The 22133-nt window shown below is 46.2% G+C and overlaps 1 protein-coding gene across 8 annotated transcripts in view; it reads left to right on the forward strand.

Moving 5' to 3' along the window:
- Nucleotides 1-22133, forward strand: part of PDE10A (phosphodiesterase 10A) — a 1305213-nt gene that overhangs the window by 874262 nt on the left and 408818 nt on the right. For all 8 annotated transcript variants that reach the window (XM_078648625.1, XM_078648626.1, XM_078648627.1 and 5 more), the window contains one exon: nt 10144-10227. In XM_078648625.1, coding sequence (XP_078504751.1) covers nt 10144-10227 — 84 coding nt within the window. The remainder of the gene's footprint in view (nt 1-10143; nt 10228-22133) is intronic.

Here is a 22133-nt window from a genome sequence, read left to right on the forward strand (position 1 = left end):
GACCGCACATGGTGAGCACCATAGGTGTCCCCTCGGCCCCCAACCGGAGGCCGTAAGGGAAAAGGGGCCCTTCTAGGGGCCCCCAACCACGCTTTCCGACAGGGTTTCCATTTCAGAAAGGCCGGCATGGAAACCCTGCCGGTAACCATGCATCGTAATCCGGACAGCATATACTACTGTCAATTTGGATGACAGGCCAGTGCCGACGGGCTCCTTGATCCCCTCGGAAGCCAGCCAGATTGTCCGACCTGTTTCAATTCCAACCGGCTGTATCATAATCAGCCGGTTGGAATTTAAACCGACTTTGTCTGTTGTAAAATGTCAGAGGCTTTATGGCCAATATCGTAATCGCGCCCTAGGTGTTTTTGAATACATTGCTTGCATAATATGCAGTGATGTCTTCAAGCATGGAAAAAGTATCTAAATGCCATTTAGATGTGATAAATATGCTATGACACACTGAATAACAGCATTTGGAGTGTATTCCCATAGTGTGCCTCAACATTTGCAAAGCAGTGTCAGAAGTGTACTTATTTGTGGAAGTTGTCAGATTGGTTTCGACCAGTAACACCACACTGTCGAGGAAAAGGCTGGGGATAAACCATAAGCTTCCATTGCAGCCCCTACAGATTGAGAAGCTTCAACTTTGCAGATGACTTGAATTTCACTATGACTGCATCTGTAGTCTGCATAGTCTGTCACGTAGGCCTGGGCGGAGATCCGCGAACTGACAAAAAACTTGGCTACGTGAATTTCCACAAGTGGCGGAGTGCATTGGTCACGCCATTTGTGCTGGTTTTTAGCACAGGGTGTTTGTCCTGCGCAGCTTGAATGGCACCACGCGGAGTGCAAGAGGGCCCGCTTCTTTCTGCCACTCGAGTAGATGTTCTATTCAAGAGGCAGCTTCCTCCACGCAAGCAGAAGGTTTCTTAATGAGAGCAATAGCGACCATCCGCTAACTCCAACTTTTGAGAAATCTTGCTCTGAGGTGGTCTGGAGGTAGATTTTGCTCGCTCACTCTCAAGAACTTAACTTTGACGAGCGAGGAAAAACTGCTGAGTTTTTTGCAACTCCGCTCAGAGTGGGAAAAACTCAGCCAGCGCAGCAGAATTTCACATCCAGGCTTACTGTTGAGCTACTCTGCTTAGGTACTAAACAGAACGATGAGTGGGAGCGACCCTTGATCCCATCAGGTAGGTCGTTCCCCCTCCGCACAGCGCCGCCTGTGTGTCCCTGCCACTGCTGCTGAGGAAGTTCGAGGCCCTCCACCACCCGCAGGCTACCAGCTGATCGGCATCCCTGGTGGCCAGTGTTAGGCCCTAGGTTTGTTCATCTTTCCGCTTTGTTTTATTGTATTGCCTGTATTTCATTGTTGTGTCTGTGACTGCTGTTCTCTCGCTGTCCCCGTGTCTCTCAGCCCAGTTTTTCCTTCTGTACCCCTCGCTGCCCCCGTGTCTCTCCCGGTTTTTCCATTTCTAAGCCATCACTGCCCCTGTGTCTCTTAGCCCGGTTTTCCCTTCTGTTCCCCTTGCTTTCCCCGTGCCTCTCTGCCCGTTTTTGCCTTCTGTTTCTCAGCTGCCCCTGTTTTTCCTGTATTTCTGTGCCCTTTTTACCTTCTGTGCCACTTATTTTTATCCTGTATTTCTGTGCCCTCTTGCCGTCTGTGACACTCGTTTTCCCTCGATTTTTGTGCCTTTTTGCCTTCTGTGCCCTTCATTGTCCCTCACCGCCGCCGCGTCCCCTGAGCCCCTGTTGCACTGACTTCCCACTCGCTGCCCCCGCCTCCCACCTGCTCCTCCCTCCCACCTCCCCATGTAGGCCAGCCGCTGGCGCGCCGAAGGCAAACCTGTCTGTGCCCGTCCGCGCCTGGACCGTGCCCGGACCGTGCCCAGCGCCAGAACGCCCGCACCCGCCACGACGACCGGCACTACGACCCAAGCACTTTGCACGCTCTCAACTCCGGACGGACCCACACATGCTTCAAGGCCGCCCCGAAACGCGCACACGGTCCCTTCACCTCCCGGAACTGCAGCTACACCAGCCTCAGAGCCGACGAACCACCCGCCAAGAAAGACCTCAACCACCCCCGATGCATACTGCTGAACACCCGCTCTGCACGCAAACACGCCGCCGAGCTCTGGGACCTGCTCAACACAACATCCCCGGACGTCGCCTTCCTGACAGAGACATGGTTGAACGACTCCTCCGCAACCGACATCGCCACAGCCATCCCAGACGGCTACAAGATCACCCGCAGAGACCGCACCAACGAAGTCGGAGGAGGAATCACCATCGTCCACAAGAACAGCATCAGGGTGTCCGACGACGAGCTCAGCACCGCCGAACACATGCACTTCCAGGTCCACACAGACCCTAATTCCACCCTCAGAGGCACGCTCGTCTACCGACCCCCGGACCCCATCCCCAGTTCAACAACTCCATTGCCAACTTCATCAGCACGCACGCCCTGACCTCCAACGACTACATCCTCCTCGGAGACCTGAACTTTTACCTTGAGAACAACAATTCCACAACCCTGATCGATAACCTCGCCCACCTCGGACTGAAGCAACTCGTCAACGCCCACCCACTCCGCCGGCTACACGCTTGACCCCGTCTTCTCCTCAAGCCCGCATGTCTCCGTCAGCCACACCACCGAACTCCTCTGGACCGACCACCGCTGCATCCACTTCGCCTTCCACAAACCCACCACTCACCACCGCACCCAACAGATCCCCCGCCGCTGCTGGAGCAAAATCACCAAAGACTAACTACAACCTTGCTCTCCGCCCTCCCACAGAACCCTCCAACACTGACGACGCTGCCCACAGCCTCAGACGCTGGATCGAGGACTGCGCCAACACCCTCTACCCGCTGAAGAAACCCCCCCACAGAGACACCAGCGAGAGGGCCAGCGGCTGTTCGTCTAAAGGGGGTCCTCCGGTTAGTGAACGGCTCCCGAATGGGCACTCTGAAACGAGGGTTTTTAAAGGAATTTCAGCGTCTCAGAGGCAGTGTGCCTCAGGTGACCGCAATCAGCGAGCTCAGCTTGACCTGTATAGCAACATAGTGGTAGGACTGCTGTTGTTGTATCATTCTACCAGAGGTAATAATGAACAGAAAAAAAGGACTCTTAAGATGAAGGTAGCTAGGTAGGCTGGTAGCATAAAGATGGCCACTGTGTGTTATATGAAGATCTAAGATATCCTTATCAGATTGTCTACCTATATACTAGCAGTTGTTGAAGGCGGTAATTAGGTATTATTTTCTCGGAGCTAAAGTGCATAAATGGTTTTACATAATGGATTCACGAAACCGAGATGTCATAGGTGTCATGATATACATTATGTATACATTTAGAAGCTACTTAGTTTGGTTTGAGGGATAGCTGCTTATGTTATGACAATGGAAAGGCATCTGTGGTTTAGAAGATCCTATGCAGTTATTATCCATGATATTTCCACGTTGTGTCCATGTCTTACAGTGTCTAGATGATAAATCCAGTAAGTTTCTCGTTGCTTCCTTAATTTAGTTATATCTCTGCCAGGAGAGGCCTGGATGCATTCTAGGATAAGCCATCGCATATCTTTCTCTGTATGTCCATATTGAGAGTAATGGGGTACCATTGGGGCATTCATCTTTCCTGTTCTTACTGCTGATTTATGTTCTGAGAATCTGGTTCGTAGTTCTCTCGCTGTTTCCCCTATGTAGCCAATGTTGCATGGGCACATTATTAAATAGACTATGTTTGAGGTTTTACAGTTCGTCATCTCTTTTAACTGGCCAGATTTATTCCTATATGTCCAAGTGTCTCCTGGGATTACCTGATCACATGCATGGCAATTACCACATTTGTGGTTACCTCTGGGGAGAGGATTGCCATCTATGGTGAGCTGACGGGTTGGCAGTTGGTTCTTCCACCTACTGTGGACTAATTTGTCCCTCAGATTCTGGTTTCTTCTGAAAGCTACAATGGGTCTACTTAGCTCTTCATTTTGGTCGTTGACATTTAGGATCTTCCAGTTTTTATTAATTATTTGTCTGATCCTATTGTTTAGAGTTGAATGGTTTAGAACACAAACCAATTTTTGACTGGTAGCTTTCTCAGTTGGGTGGAGTAGGGCATCTCTGTTGTAGTATTTTGCTCTTTTCATGGATTCCCGGACCAGTCTCTTGGGATAACATCTTAGCAGCAGACGGTCTGTCAATTTGGTTGCATGATTCATGAAGTCTTTCATTGAAGTACAATTCCTTTTTATTCTTAGGAATTCCCCAAAAGGGATAGTCTTTTTGACATGTTGGATGGAAACTACCGTGCTCTAGGATGGTATTTTTCGCCGTCGGTTTTCTATAGAGACTGACTGTAAGTTCCCCCTCCGTATCCTGAATCCAAATGTCTAAAAATTCTACGTTTTCAGATGAAAAATTACAGGTGAATTTGAGATTTTGGTCTGCTAAATTCAACCATTCCATGAATTCCTTTAGCATGTCTTCAGACCCTGTCCAGATAAAAAAGACATCATCTATGAATCTATGCCAGTTGGTTATATTCTCATAGAAGGGGGCAAGTTCATTGAAGATGTTCTTTATTTCGAATTCCCCCATATAGATGTTTGCAATGCTGGGGGCACAAGAGGCCCCCATGCTAAGTCCTTTGATCTGTTGGAAGAGATCATTTTTAAATTTAAAGAAGTTATTTTGGAGGACAATTTTCAAACAATCTAAAATAAAGACGTCGGGTCTTTGCCCCGATGTCCTTGCCAGGAGCGCTGCCACCGCATCCATGGCTCGGTCCTGGGGTATGTTGGTGTATAAAGATTCTATGTCACATGGCACTAAGAACTGTCTGACATTGTTAAAGGGTGTATGTTCTAAAGTTACAATCATGTGACCAGTATCTTTTATATAGGATTCATAGGTAGTAGTGAGAGGGCATAAAAAAGTGTCCAGATATTTAGAGAGGGGTTCTGTGCTAGAATTGATGGATACCACTATCGGTCTCAGTGGAGGATCAGTAACGTTTTTGTGTGTCTTGGGGACACCGTACAGGGCTGGAGTTACTGGGTTAGTTTTTATTAAAAAGTCCATCTCTTTCTGACAGATATATCCTTCTGTAAATACCCTATTTACTGTTTGTTCAATTTGTTTTCTGAGAGTAGTTAGGGCTCCTCTGTTGATCTTTTTATAATGTTCTTCGATGTTTAACATCTGAGTGATGTTCTTAGAATAGCTGGTTGTGTCCATAACAACAATCCCTCCTTTGCTTTGTCGCAGGGTTTGATTGTTATATCTCTGTTCTCTTGTAACAGTTTCAATGCTTGTCTTTCTGTTACTTCCAAATTGGTTTGGGGTCTCGTATGTATTTCAGGACTCTTACAGACCCTCCGCACACCATCCACCACGACCCCCTGCTAGCCTGGGCCAGTGTGAGCATCGATGACACCATCAAGACCATGAGCACAATCCACTCCGGCTCTCCGTCAGAACTATTCGCGCACCATGTCTTCAACAAAGCAAGCAGCTCCATCGCACCCCACCTGCACAACGTCATCAATCTTTCCCTCGAGACCGCGACCTTCCCAGGGAGCTAGAAATATGCCGAGATCAACGCCCTACTCAAAAAACCTAAGGCAGACCCAAGAGACCTCAAGAACTTCCAGCCCATCTGTCTGCTCCCCTTCCCGGCCAAGATCATCGAGAAAATCGTCAACAGACAGCTAACCCGATACCTCGAAGAAAACAGAATCCTGGACCCTTCCCAGTCAGGGTCCGCAGCAACCACAGCACCGAGACTGCCCTCATCGCCTCCATCAGGACCATGCTGGACAATGGTTAGACCCCAGCACTCATCCTCCTAGACGTCTCCACCGCCTTCGAAACCGTCTGCCACCGCACTCTACACGCACACCTCCACGCCGCAGGGATCCGAGACAAGGCTCTGAAATGGACCTCCTCCTTCCTCTCCAGCAGAACCCAGAGCATCCGCCTCCCCCCATTCCGTTCCAAAGCCTCCGAGATCATCTGCGACGTACCCCAGAGATCCTCCCCCAGCCCGACACTGTTCAACATTTACATGGCCCTGCTCGCACACGTCACTCGACAGTACGACCTCAACATAATCTCCTACGGCAACGACACTCAACTGATCCGCTTCCCTCACCAAGGACCCCATCACCGCCAAAGCCAACCTCCACAAAGGAATGAACGCCGTTGCCGACAGAATGAAGATCAGCCGTCTGAAGCTGAACTGGGACAAGACGGAGTCCTCATCCTTGGCTCCAACCCTTCAGCCTGGGACAACTCCTGGTGGCCGACGGTACTGGGGGCAGCCCCAACACCCACCGACCATGCATGCAACCTGGGAATCATCCTCGACTCAACGCTCTCAGTGACCAAGCAAGTCAACGCCGTCTCCTCCTCCTGCTTCAACACCCTCCGCATGCTCCGCAAGATCTACAGATGGATCCCGACAGGTACAAGAAAGACCGTCACCCAGGCCCTCGTCAGGAGTAGACTTGACTACGGAAACGCCCTCCACGCGGGAGCCTCGACCAAGCTCATCAAATGACTACAACGCATCCAAAACGCCTCGGCACGACTGATCCTCGACCTACCACGACACTGCAACATCACCCCCCACTTGAGAAACCTGCACTGTCTCCCCGTCAACAAGAGAATATCCTTCAAGCTCCTCATCCACGCACACAAAGCACTCCAAGACCGGCCCAGCCTACCTCAACAGACGGCTCTCCTTCTACATCCCCAACCCCCAGCTACGCTCTGCCGACCTCTCACTCGCCACCGTCCCGCGCATCCGAAGAACCACCATCGGCAGAGATCCTTCTCCCACCTCGCCGCCAAGACATGGAACACCCTCCCACTGAGCCTACGACAGACCCAAGACCTGCTGACCTTCAGGAGGATACACAAGACCTGGCTGTTTGATCAGTAGCGCCCCCCCCCCCCCCCTTGCACCTTAAGACCCTCGCGGGTATGTAGTGCGCTTTACAAATGATTGAATGAGAATATTATCTTCAAGTACCATTTCCTGTTTCCTCTGAGTAGTGATAGAGAGTGAAGGAGATGTTTACAAAACTTCTCTTCACAATTCAGCTACTACCAGATCTGCGTAGCCTCACAAGGTCCTTCAGCACTACCGGATTGGTTCAAAAATACATGAATCTTTTTAGCTTTGTTTAACTATTTGTATGTCTTTTAATCTTGTGTTTTGATGTAAAATAATCCAGGTTATGTTTTGCGTCCCTTGTGTTTTTTGTTTCATTGTTATAAACTTGTAAAACTGTGCAGACTGGTTTGTTGCAAAGTGAAATTTCATGTGTTCTTATGTTGTGGAGTATGTGCGCAAGAGGTTTAGACATTATGGTGCGCCTCACCCCCATGCCGACCTCTGAGTGTGTTTTATGTCCCTTCATGTCTTGTTTTTTTATTGTTCATAAAATGTAGAGACTCTATTTTTGTGTCTTAGGGGTCATGTTTATTGTCCACCGCCCACATCGAGTTAGTATTGCATCCTATTGTGTTTAGTTCATTGTTCACAAACTCCAACAATGGTGCAAAATGGTTTAAAGCAAAGTGAAAAACATCACTCCCAGGAAGGTCTTGTATTGTATTGTATTTTTCATTTATATAGTGCAAAACTGTTACCCTACGGGTATCCTGGCTCTTAGACTTGGGGGTAAACAGCACGTTAACAACCCAGAATTGGCAGTGGGAGGACTAGTTTTCCGTCTTTGGAAACAACCAGGTTTTCAGATTCATTCTGAAGCAGGTCAGCGAGTTGGCCTGTCTGATAGTTTTGGGCAGATCATTCCATAATCGTGCGGCTGCCACACCAAAGGCTCTGCCCCCCATTCTGTTTTTCTTAAATCTGGTGGTCTTAATCAGATTTGCTTTGGAGGAGCGAAGCTGCCTTTTCGGATTATGCCATGTAAACCTCTCCTGTAGTGGAATAGGGCCCACATTGTGTGCCGCTTTGTACACAATGCAAAGAGATTTTAAGCAAATTCTCTCTTTGACAGGCAGCCAATGTAGGTCTCTTAGGGCTAAGGTCATAGAGGACCTACGTTGCCTATTCAGTGCCAGTTTACCTGTCATAGACTGGACTCTCTGCAGACTCTGTAAGATGTACTGTGGAGCTCCCAAATACAGAGCATTGCAGTAGTCCAGTCTGCTAAGAATTACGCTCCTTACTACAAGCGAACGGGTATCTTTGGGCAGAAGCAGAAGAATCTGGCACAGCATCTGCAACAGAGAGAAGGAGACGCTGGCAGTTTTATTTGCCTGGGACTCCATTTGGAGACTGCCGTCCACCCCCAAGTTGCACACGGTTTTGGCAGGAACCAGGGGATCATCCTCTGGGGTAAGTTTAAACTCCAATTTCGGATGTAGCTGCAGGCTGGTAGTTGGGCAGAATATCACCTCTTGTTCCCCCCAATAAATTGTAGGGAATTTTGCCTGAGCCAGCCTACTGTCTGGCGCATTCCATTCCTGAAACGTATCCATGGACACCGCCTGTTTCCCTTCCAGGGAGAACACCAATTGGGTGTCATCCATGTAGTTGACCAGGTCTATTCCGTAAGACTTGATAAGGGAGAGCAGAGGGCGCAAGTAAATATTAAAAAGAATGGGGCTTATCGTGACCCCTGTGGGACCCCATGCTTGTGTGTGTTATGAGATGTGTTTTGGCCACACTAACCTAGGCATCTGTGTGGTCTTACCTTTAGCATATTTTCACTACTGTTCAAGAATGGCAACCATAATGCTATTTATTCTATTGAAAAATAAAATTCCATTTATCCCATTAAGGAGCAGCGTGTCATATGATATATTATTCCGATCTGCCAAACTTAACGTACACTGTTAGCTTTTACACTACTCATGCGCAGTCAGGTGTTCGCAGGCTTTATGTAACATGTTCAAGCTTTGACATGCACAGTGGAATCTCAGGTTTTGTCTTTTATTTACAAAATGGCTGAACTGATTTACAGAAACCAAATCACCACTCTATCATTTTAGTTTGATGAGCATCTGTTCAGCAGTTTCACAGTCTAGGCAACTGGAAAATGTGTTACATATAGTTTTGTTATTTTTGGAACCAGCTTTGAATTTGGACTTGAAGGAGGAGCCAATGGATGTGTTGCAAAATGGGTGTCTACAATCTAATTTTCTCACTCCAGATACCTGCATCGTAGTGGTGGGGGTGAAAGACCTGTGGCCAATGATAGGGACTTTGGTAGGACTCACATTAATGTTTTACTTGAGATGTTAGCTGATACAGCACAAGTTTGAAACCGAGGGATGCGATTCAGCGCAAGGGAGGATTAAGCGATTTAAGGAAATTGAGAGAATGCTGCAGAAAATTTGAAGTTTGCTAAACAAGGCTTTTATGGAAAGTTGAGGAACTACTTTATAGAACTTCCAGCAGTAGAAGTAATACCACTCACAAGCTCTGAAGGTAGATAATCATGGTGGCCTTTTTGCCCCATTATGCACTTTTAAAAAATTAAACCTCGCTTGGTGAAAATCGCTAAAGCAAAAACATTGCACTACATTGATATTATTTCTAGGCTTAGCCAGCTGAAATACCTTGATCAAAACGTTATTCTTTAAGAACACAAAAGAGTGTTTGCAACAGGCTGTATGCAATGTAGCTTAAGGCATTCATTTAAAATTCATTTAAGGTCTAACGCTAATACCATTTTACTTCTGTTTATTCTCTGTTTGTAAAATGTGCAAAAGGTCTCCATTATTTGACTAGCGAGGGAAGCACAGATGCATAAATCCATGCTCACCTAAGTTCTGTTGCTAGACTCTGTAGCTAGCCCACCTCTGTCCTGCAATATAACCTAGAAAGATTGATGTGATATATCGACGTCCAACTAAGTAGCATACTATACTGTGATAATTACACACAGTTACTTTACTAGTCAAATATACATCAATAATTGTGCAGATGCGAGAACCTGCTACATACGAGTGTACAATATTTAGAGGCATCGGGTAATTGCGAGCTTTCCTCAATCCTTTTAATATATGTACACAAAACAACGGTTACATTTTGAAAAATATAAGAATAAAAATGACGCATTTTTCTTGTAACTCTGCACTGTTATTGCTTTTCAGATACCACTTTGACCTTAGTCCCTTTGAGGAGTTCTGGCCAGCCATATTTGTCCACATGATCTATCAGTCCTGTGGAAACAACTGGTATGATTTTAAATTGACTTCACCTTATTCATTTTCCTTTAACGATAATTTTTTTCTGGTAATCATTTAACCTTTGTCTGGTATTAACTTTAGGCTTTTCAAGTGATATATGTTGGTACCTTAAAAACCTGTTGTTGAGTAATAGAGCAAAAAAAAAATTATTAAACCAATCAGAAGCTCTCAACAGTTAAATTGTATGTCAAATGTAATTTAGCCTGTGTTTTTCAATTCTGTATGATGCTGTTGGTCAGTTGGGTTTACTTCTGCTTTTATCGCCCCAGAATATAAAACTTCCTAGCTATCGGAACGTAAAACTTCAGTTGTATTAAGGACACAGAGGCGAGGATCATGCTTATCCTTTCTTCACTTTATTACAAATAGCAGCCATAACTTTAACTAAATGCAAAAATAGTTGATGGACAGAATGCAGAACAATGTCATACATTCACCCCAGTACAGATATCTGGGTCTAAATCCATCGTTTTTTTGCTCACCATGCCATTCCAGTTTGAACCCAGCCATATGCAAATCAGTCTTGACCCTGTGCCCCATGGGAACAGTCCAGCCCGAACTGCCAAGCCAGGTCCTCCCTGGACTGGAAACAAGCATCCTAGGACCGGTTTCAGGCTTTCAGCCCTCATCAGCCAGGATAGCTTGATTAAAAACGATGGATTTAGGCCCAGATCTCTGTACTGGGGTGAATGTACGACATTGTTCTGCAGTCTGTCCATCAACTGTTGTTTTTGCATAACTTTAACTAAAAGCATGTCTTTAGAACACTGCATAATGCCGGAAACACAGGTAACTTCATTGCGGTAAATATGGAACAAATTGCTGAAACAGGATTCGATGTTGCAGCTGGCATGCTGAGGGACGTTCGAAGAAAGAGGGATAATGAAGGAGACTAAGGACTAGAAGTTAATACCCAACAAGAGGATTGGATGGACTTTATTTATTTCTATTTTCCCCAATGTTCATGGGAAATGTAGTTTCTTTCAATATACTGTTAGTACAACAACTGTCTAACACACCTCCATGAAAACCTCATAGCATGTTCCGCTAGCTTCCATAGACATTGGTCCATCACAATTACGTTGTCAAGTTAAACAATAAGACAAATGCTCCTGGCTCCCAAGTGCTTTACTTGAGCACCTTGGTGAAGCCATGAATTCGAAGAACTGTTTTCTCCATTTGAATTAAAGAAATCAGCGATGTGGATGGTAGATAGGAATAGCCAGGTAGGCTTCTTTGAGATCCAGCCTCGGCAGCCAGTCCCGGAGGCGCAACAGGTAGCAGAGGAGGTGCATACCCTCTGTTTAAAAGTGGCAAAATATCAGCCGCTCATTGAAGGCCTTCAAGGTGATGACCTGACGTTAACCGCCATCCCTTTTCTTCACCAGCAACGAATTGCTGAGAAACCCAACTGGATGTAAAGCTATTAGAGAGATTGCCCCTTCATTTAACAGTCCCATAACCTCCCTGTCGACCTGCTCCAAGTCGCGCTCGGAGAACCTGATATCAATGAGGGCCCTGACTGGCAAGTTGAGACATGAAACTCTGTGAAAGCCAGGAACCATTTATGCATCGGTAGTGAGCACCCTCCAATTGTGAATGAAGAGTGCCAGTCTGCCCGCTATCTTTAAGTGAGAAGAAGGTGTTACTTTTACCGTGGGCAGATCCTTGACTACTGTTCCTTTAAAGTTGCCTTTAGAGCCTCGTTGACATAGCCATCCTCTGTAGGGAAAGAAGGTACTGAATTTTGCAGAGTCCTGCCTCCTGTCACTGTCCTCTCCTGGAACCCTGTCCTCTAGCAGGGGTTTAGGAGGGAAAACTGCTGATCGAGCACCCCCTGCCACAACCGATTCCAGGGAAAACCTTAGGGGGGTAAAATTCGCTTCATGGATGCCTGAGTCTTGTCCAGGGAGGAGGAGGTAGCAACAAACTTGCCCAGTTCCTTGACAAATGGATCGCCAAAGAGACCTCCCTTGCTTCTGAAGAAGCCAGGTCCCCCAGCTTGGGGTCTACTTTATGAAGGAGAGACCTTTGTGCGCTCTGCTGATATGGCGCAGTTGGTGTTCCCCATGAGCCCCTAAGCAACTTTTTGTTGCTTCTGCTCCACCACATAAAGGCAATCCAATATCAAAATCAGGTGTTGCAAGTTGGATAGTTAAGTGCATTCAAATATGCTATGCAAATGCAAAACGAATGTTAACAGTTCTCCCTAGAGCACATTCTACACCCAAACTAGGGGCTTCTATGGCCTTCTTAGGAAATATACTCATAGATGATATATGCAAAGCTGCAACATGGTCTACACCTCACACATTCACAAAACACTATTGTATAGATGTGTTAGCAAGGCAACAAGCTAGAATGGGCCAGACCGTTTTATGTGCACTATTTCACTGCAACAGATACAGGTTAGCCACCGCTTTGGGAGATAACTGCTATATAGTCTATGCATAGCATATGACCTACAGCTCATATACCTCTAACGGAAAATGCTACTTACCCAGTATGCATCTGTTCTTGGCATATAGACCTGTAGAGTCATATGCGCCCACCTACCTCCATGGCTACTTTACCTGTTGCAGTAACCTCTTACTTAGATACATGCATTCATGGACATCTTCTTTAGTCCTTTCGGTGCGTTGGACGGCCAGGGGCATTAGCCACTTATGGGACACTTAATCTTGAAGTGATCCAGCTATGATGAGTGTAATAGATTGTAATATATATATTGTTAATGAAGATGTGACAGAAACTGATGCACTCTGTCGTTATTTGTAAAACAATACCATCTCTTTCAATGTTTTTTGTAATAATTTTTTTTAATTCTGTTTAGGCACAAACCACAATTCTGCATTGCTGACTTATTTTTATGCTTTATACAGATGAATATAAATTTTCCCCAGCTGTGAAGTTAAGTTTAAATTCTATTAAGAACCTGGAGGTGAGGATTATGCTTTCTCTTTCCTTTATTTTTGCTCAGCAGCCTTGAAACAACTATTCGCCAAAGACTACAACTCCCAAGAGTCTTTGCGTTAAACAAACAACCATTGAGTCAGCCCTATATATCCAACATCAAGGAAAAGCACTTCCTCTTTCTTCAAGCGAGGCATCATGAACTTCGTTATCCTCTCAGAATTCCTGTTTCTATTCTGATCCTACAGAAAAACATAAGACGTCCTGAATCAAAGAACCACCACGAAATATTAAGCATCACATTTTAACCATGGTCACAAAGACAAAACCTAAGAAAAGTTAAAAACAATACTGCTTTAATCCACCGTAAGGTATACTATCCTGGAGAGGGTCTTATTGTGTTTTAATATTCAAATTCTTATCCAAACAGTAATCCCTGGGCATACCGGTATGGTAAAAGGATTGTATCCAATCGGGTGGGATAATACTCGCCTCTGTGTCCATAATAGAATTGAAACTTTCCTTCACATTAGCTAGGACATTTTATATTCTATGTCAGGACCCAGAAGCTCAGATTATGCTAGTTTAAAGCTGGTTAAACACCAGTGAAGCCATGCCAGAAATTGGTTTGAAATAAAAGGTCTTAAAGGTTGATTCTGAAGACCTATTTGCCGTTCTGAGGATATCCTCCAGGCGGCCTCCTAATGTAAACGCCTTGGAGGCCATAGTACTCCCAGTAGAGTGTGCTCCAAAGGAGGTCTTATCAATCCCCACCTCTTGAAGGACCCATCTCACCCATTGGACGATATTCATTTCCCTCAAGAAGCCTTTTATGCCAGTTTCTACAAAGATTAACTGCACTACCCCTGGTGGCCTGTACTCTTCGGTCATGGATTCGTAGAACCTCAGATATCGGACCACCCCAAGCTTGAATGACTGGAAAAAATGGAGTAATGAACCACCCTAGTGTTGGATTTCGTACGGCTTGAAATAGTAAAGGATACTCCCTCTGGAGTAAACATGCGTGCTTAACATCGAGGGCACAAACGTCGGACACCTTTTTACAAGAAATTAGGCACAGCAACATTGCTAGCTTGCTTGTAAGTTTCTTCTGCGACAGTTATTGATTATCCTGCCATGAACGCAGCACTCTAGGCACAACCGTAACATCCCAAAGCGAGGAATATTTCAGTTCCAGCGGGACAGATAATAAAATTCCCCTTAGGATACGACAAACCAAAGGATGTTCCCCTACGAGAACGTTATGAACAGTCACATACCTGCAAAAATCGTCGAATGGCATGTATTGATAGTGCTGTAGGCCAATCCCATATCCACTGATTCCGAAAGGAAATGGACAATGTGCACTACATCTGCCCCCATGGGATCAAGATCCCTTCACATACACCAGCATGACCATCTCAGCCACGCCAAACCAGATCTCTTGACGGATGAGTTTACCAAGCTCTACTGATGAGGGCAAAAGCTCTCTTTGAAAGGCCCAGTACTTCCCAATGTCCCCAATAATCCTCCAACTCATCAGCTGAAGAGTCCCTTCCTGCACCAACTGGTGTAAATTGCCATGAGGGTCCGTTAGAAGTTGAGTTGTGGGTAGTCGGATTGGAAAATCCGTAGAAAGTTCCAGAAGAACTGGATACCACTCTTGTGATCTCCAGAGGGGTGTCACCACGATCACCTCCGTCACCTGACCATGGACGTGATCCTGGCTATCATTGAGAACGGAGGAAACGCATACCCCCTGAAACTGACATCAGTCTTGGAGAAAAACATCTGTTGCCTCCGCCAGAGGATCCGGCTGCCAACTGAAAAACCGGGGAAGTTGGTGGTTGAGCCTTGAGACAGAAAGATCCATGGGACAAGGCCACCACCAATCCATGATTCTCTGAAATAGCAAAGGAGCCAGCTTCCATACACTGTAATCCCTTGGGTGTCTGGGGTGCCAGTCTGTTGAGTCTCCCCGAAAGGTACTCCGCCATCACCAACAGCTTGTCTTCCAGACAGTAATTCCAAAAGTCCCTGGCCAAATCCGCCAGTACCTTGGACTTGGTGCCCCCTAAGTGATTTATGCACCGTACTCCTTAGATGTTGTCCATCTTCAACAGAATCGCACAAGAAATGTTGTTGGCCGCTAGACTCTTCACCGCAAAGGAACCTGCAAGACGTTCCAGGCAATTGATGTGTAGGGCTTCCTCACACTTGGACCGCTGTCCTCCTGTGGTAATACCGCTACAGCAAGCGCCCCATCCCTGCCGACTGACAATGGACTTGAGGGTTATATCCGGGGCAGTCCCGAAGATGACTCTGCCATTCCAGGCCTGGATGTAATCTAGCCACCACCAAAGTTCCATCTGTGCTTTTACTGACAGAGAGACCTCCTGCGCATAAGACAGACCCCTCCGCTGCTGCTGCACCTTCAGGTGTTGCAGGGCCCTGTAGTGCAGAGGCCCTGGGTAGATCGATTAGATTGACGAGGATAGTAGAACTATGCCCCTGGCTAGATGCCGAAGAGAAATTATCTCTTTGGCTAAGGTCCTGCAAAGTTCCCTGCGAATCAGTAATATCATCCTCTGGGGTAGGCGTAGAAGTTGTTGCACCAAGTCGATTTCAAAACCAAAGAAGATAATTTGTTGAGCCGAAATAAACTCCAACTTTTGGGCGTTCACTATGATCCTATATCCTGTAACGTTAGCATCAATTGAAGTTGAGATTTGCGTAGATTTTTCCTGATGCATTGAGAGAATGTTGTCTAAATACACTATTAGACGCCCTCCGTACCTGAAGCCTTTCTATGGCTGGTCGCAGCACCTCAGTGAAGCACCAGGGTGCGGATGACAGGTGGAACGATAGGCATGTGAATTCAAAAATTGTTTGTTCCACTCCAACTGAAGAAAATGTCTGTGAGGGGTGCGGATGTAAATGGGGGGGTAGAAGTCCTTTAGTTCGAGCGGTACCAACTAATCGCTGGGCAGTAGTTTATCTTGTAGAAGGTGAATGCCCTCCATCTTGAAGTGGCGATACACCACCCATTGGTTGAAATCCTTCAGATTTATGACCTGGCAGAAACACTTGTCCTTCTCTACTAGGAAAATGTTGCTAAAAAATCGGAAGGGTGAAGTGTTGACGGGGCAATAGCCCATTTTTGTGCAAGGTCTGGCACCTCTTGGTTTACCACCTGCACCCTACCCACTCTCCAGAGAAGACCGCGGGCTAGAGTGTTTTCTGTGTGTGCCGTAAAACTCTATGTGAAAGCCTTTCATAGTCTGCAGCACCCGGGCAACCTTTTTTATGGACATTCAGATTTGACTGAACCACTGTAGCCGCGCCCCCCCCCCATCCCGGTAGGGAAGAAGGGAAAATACTAACCGTTGATACCACTGGGTGCATTGATGGCTCCTCGGGCGGATCTTTTATTGCCACTTCCTCTGCCCGACCTCTTCAGGGGTAAAACCCCCGAATTTCTTGTGGTCCTGCCACTGGATGGAGCGTTGTCTCTGGAATTTCTGAGGGTTGGAAGAGTAGGTCCAGCCAGAGAAGCGCCCCCTACTTCTTCCGGCCCTTCGAAAAATGTGCTGGTTAAACCCATTCTTGATTAACTGTTGGTCTTTTTCCAGGGGTGAGTAGGTATGGATGAAACATGAGAGTTCTTTGATGAATGATTCTCCAAAGAGACCTTCATTGGCTACCAGGCCGGCTTCTGTGGTTGTGAGTTCACCCACTGGGTTCAATCCTAATTAACAAGGATCCGCCTGCACTCCGTTGATAAGGCACAGTTGGCATTGACCAAGAAACAAAGGGCCTGTTGATCCCAACCCGGCAGGATCGAGGAATGGATCACATGACCTGATGCCTTGGCATCCTCAGCCATATCAAGGATAATGGTCCAAGGTCTCAGAATATCCAGGACCTTATCCTGGTAGGATCGCCAGTAGCAGTCCAGACCCTTCTTAGGGTCTTTAGCAAATTTTGTGTTGATGGTTGCCATCTTGGCATCGATGTCTGGGGTATGGGCTACTTTGTTAGTTAAGGAAGGTCTGGGGTACTCGATCCACAGACGCCCCTGACCTCCTGGTCCATTGTTTTTCAAATGCAGCTGGCTACATATCGCGCCAAGGAGGGCGCAGGGATCCAATCTGCCAAGCAGGGGTGATAAATATCTTCTGGATTCAATAATCATGGTATCCCCGCCCTTTTTCTCCAACCTGGGTTTCTTGGTGCCGCCTTCCGGTCACCAGGGTCTTCTCAGACCTGGCTCATTGTCACTCCACATCAGGGTTATCCGTGTATTCTCCGGTATTATCATCTGTACCCTGATGGGAGCCGGAATCTTCTTGGGGGTACAACCTGGCTGGGAATCCTCTTGAAGGTCCTGAGTATCCAGGCGCCTCTTTAGAAAGGCCTGGCGGAGCCTTTCAAAGGCATCCCTCGAGGTAGTAGCCTAACGCCTGGAGACCGTAGGCTTAGCCTTGCCTTTACCTCTAGGGAATTTCCTGGGATCCAGTGGAGGCTCCCGCCTCAAGTCTTCGCCTAGTGGGGGTAAACCCGTGTGTACTACCATCAACTTGATGATTCCCTGGCTCAGGGGTTGCAAGGCTGAGGATTCTGCTCGCTCTAGAGAAGAGGCAATGGCATCCACTAACTCCTCGTGGATCGGTATGAGCTCATGTTATTCCTCAACGGACTCCCAGAAGTCATCAAACCCACCTGCCATGATGATCAGGCAAGGATATAGAGGTACTAGGTAGGAATATACAGGAAAATCAAACTGTGAGGTATACCAACTGGGCCAGGTAGAATTGTATGTTCCAGTACTTGTTGTATTACTACAAAGGGTGAACACGGCCTTCTAGTTAGCAAAGACCTGAATTGAAAAGCTTACGGTAAAATCCGCTCATCTGAAGCCTAATTAACTCCTTACCCGCGGCGCGAATTCAGCCGCGGTGCAGGAGTTTTAATCAGTGGGCGGGACTACGATGGCCAACGGACATGTGCAGCACTAGCGAGGTAGTGCTCACGATGGCCGTTGGCCGACGCGAGCACGGAACAGGTTAAACTTGTGGAATGAGAGGGAAAAATGCAGCCTTGTCAGAACTGTGGAAGCCCTGGCTGTGTGCGCGCGGTAACAGCAGGAAACTCGTCAGACTCCAATGCTGTCAGAGGAAAGGAATGCCCGGAATGTGGCAGGAGGGAGACACACCTTTCTGAGAAGCACGCTCTCTATGCCCTCTGCCGGGCTGAACAGCTCCCCGCGCATAAGGGATCCCTCCCAAATGCTGCATTGAGCTCCCAATGTCTGGTGCAGCAGCAGGCGGTCACACGAAGCCCCGCCTCCGCAGCGTGGCCGGCTCCTCACAACACCGACACCAGTACGACGTAGCTGAATAACTGAACAATGTTAGGGTCCAAGATAACGGGTAACACTCTGATATATACCACACACCCTCAATTCCCTGTAGTTGCTGAATAACGATCAAGGTAAAGAGGCTCAGCACAGTAATAAACAGTGTATTAAAAAACATAACCACAAATGTAAAGTTCATTAAGATATCTAATATGAAGGAAAATCATTTATCTGACTGCTGAGCAGCAAAGAAAGAGGAAGTGCTTTTCTGACTCTATGGTGGTTGTTTATTGCAAAGACTCTTGGGAGTTGTAGTCTTTGGCAAATAGTTATTGTTTTAAGGCTGCTGAGCAAAAATAAGGGAAATACAAGGCATAATCTGAGCCTCTGGGTCCTGACATAGAATCTGTTATGGGAGCCTGAATTGGCAGAAGGCTTCCACTCTTCTACATATTATACCTGTCTTTTTTATTCAAATGTCACATTAAAGTAAAACCAAACAGTGCCATAAATCAAGTCTATGAAATTCCGAGCCTATTCCATTACTCTCCTCATCCCCATACCACCATTACTGTTCACCTTCATTCTTTCATCAGTATTTGAGCAGTGGTGGTGGATCACTCGTTCATCTAGATTGCTTTCAGTTTATCTGGCTGTTTTCCCCAAGGTTGACTCCCCAAGGTTGGCCTTCTACCTTTCTGGATGTGTCTGCTGCATGAAGGCTTGCAAGCCCCTAAGATAAATACAATTCCGTCTGTGCAGCGACATAAACCAATTCATTGAGGATTATATGATTGTATTTTGAGAATAGAATTGAGCTATAAGCGGCTGTAAAAATGCAATTTGCTTTGTGAGAAAGTCTGTGTCCACTTTACCAGTGACGCTGAAGCCAACTTGTCTAATAAGTATGGGACCAAATGTGCATTTTGTTTTTGGTAGTTCTAGGGAAATCTAAATATTTGTCTTCTTAAGTTTGAGCTTGCAGTACTCTGAATTATGAAACTGAGAAATGGTTATTTTCTTTCCTCTCCATCGTGCCCAAACTGTGGTAAATAAATAAATAATACCTCTCTTTTTGACTAGACATATAACATAACAGATAGCTCAATAAATAAGAGTCAGGATTCGAGGTAGTAGGAGTTTTGCAGGTTTAATACAGCATAAGGACAGGAACAGGACCACCTGCATAGGAATAGGATGACAGGGCCCAGCAGCTGCTGGGGCTGGGTCTGGGATGAGCGCGCTGACTTTTAATAACAATACATGAGCATATATACATAACGCAAACACATAGCATTACATTGCAGTAGGCGTAGCAGTGGGTGGAGCAGAAGGCGTGACGCGTAGCAGTCGCGAAAGATAAGGGCGAAAAGAGGTGTAACAGGGCGTATACATAGACATGTGATGCAAACGTAACAGAATATGTCATGAATGGGGCGGAAACCATGGAGGGGGCTACCTAAGGAGCCGGGACCTCTAACCTGATGGTGCGCGCAAACTAGCAGTGACGTGTTACTAGGAGAAGCTGGGGGCTATGAACTCTGTGCTAGGAGCAGAGACTGAAGTCTGGAGAGTCAGGGCGACATGTACCTAAACAGTATCTAGTATCTGATGTTTAGAGAACATGTTGATATAAACTAGAAGTCAGGAGAGGAAAGGCTAACTTGATTCTAGGACTGGACCATGCATTATTCTACATGTAGTGCGTGATGAAGAATATTAAATGACCATTAAATGCAGTATTTCTCTAACGTGGAGACGTGAAGGCTAGACAATGACGGAAACTATTGATGCAGTTCAGTAGCTTAGGAATGCAGAGAAGGAGGACTGAACTGATAACTGGAATCATAACATATTCTTGGCAGACTCAGAGACTGAGCCAGGCTAGGCCGGGCACTGCGAGGCAGGAAGTAAGTGAAGGGTCGAGGATACAGGTGGGGGCTGTATCGCTCCTCAGCGAAGTTGCAGGAGACAGGAGCTGAATCTGGTGTCCAGGCCCTTTTGAGGCCTAGAAACGGGGACTTTATAATAGAATAACGTGCACACTGAGAAACGTGGCAACGTAGCTTTACATAGGCCTGATATTCGTAGTATTCACGAGGACTGGAAACTGGCATACTAGAGGTGGACACAACTGTGATTGCGTCTTTAATCGGACATAGGGAATGCATATGCATATTTAATCATGCACACATAACATATGATGGATGACACGTAGGGACACAGAACATGGCAAAATTTACTTTTCCACATTCCCTCCTTGTCACTACGTTTCCATCAGGAAACATCAATATTCATGATACCGTCTATCATTTCATACAGTATCATTTGCTCGTCTCGAATTATCCTGGAACGGGATTTAGAACGGGGCTTGGGACCAGGAATACAAGAGGTAGCACAAATGCCGCAAATCGCAGGGCCACAGTGTATACAGAGGCAGCAGCTGAATATGATCGCTACTGCAATACCTAGAAAGGACAAGACTTTCCATCCCCATGCGGAAATTATATTCCAGAACCAACCGGACCATGTCCAGGTGCCTGGATCTTGGTGTAACAGATGGGCAATTTTATGGAGTCTGGTTATAGCTGAATAAACAGACGGCGCGTTATTTGGAATGAAAATGCAGCAACTAGATCCGATGACTCTACAGGCCCCGCCCCTATCGGCCAGTATGACGTCAAGGACGAGACGATTCTGTAAAACGACAAATCTCATAGCAGATTGCTCTTCAGTTAAGTTACCTAGAGCAGAGGCAGTCTCATTTACTACAGCTTCGAGGGTTCTGGTTAACCTACGGATCAGTTTACTATTCTGGATAGGTCCTATAAAGAAGAAGAAACCTCTGTTGAAATCTGTATACTGTTCTAGAGCAGTTTCAGTATAATCGACAATTGGGGACTCCCTTCTATGTCTAATGTGTACTAGATGTGTGTTTCTATGATAATCAGGTGGGGCTAGAAAAACAGGTGGCAGTAGGAAGGCAATGTAACAGGTTCCCTCCCAATCGAGGGGCAAACGAACATATGCGGTTTGACCACAAATAAAATAAGAATGACGTGAAGCTTTGAAAATAGATTTCCCACTGTCACTATACTTGACAATAGTAGTACAATCACTATGTCCTACATGTACGGAACCCTTATTTCGGACACATAATTCGCCTTTGACTGGTAGTACTGAAATAGCAGGTAAGTCTGGAGTAGTATCAGACTGAACATTCAGGACCATGAAATTCGACGAATAGTTTCCTAGATTATATACTTCATTTTCTAGATCTAAACCTGTTCTGTGGGGGAGACCTTGCTTGTCTGGAAAACATGTATTGTTAAGAAAAGATATATCTGTTGAGGATGACGTTAACGTGGACCATGCTCCACACGAACCATTATGTGAAAATGGATAAGGAAAAAGTGGCAGAACTCCCTTCGGTATCTGGAAAGGGGGGAGTCGACCACACACCCAACAATTAGTGGCATTGCTGGTCTGGTGTGAGTAATGTAACATGCGGATAAATGAGTTATTTCGCATGGCGAGGCGGTAAGTGAGTTCATGAGGAGGCAGATCACTAAACGTGTGCTCTACTGTAGCATTAGCAGACTTATTTACATGAAGAACTGGG

This window comes from Lissotriton helveticus, chromosome 6 (assembly GCF_964261635.1).
Source record: "Lissotriton helveticus chromosome 6, aLisHel1.1, whole genome shotgun sequence".
In the NCBI taxonomy this organism is placed as follows: Eukaryota; Metazoa; Chordata; class Amphibia; order Caudata; family Salamandridae; genus Lissotriton; species Lissotriton helveticus.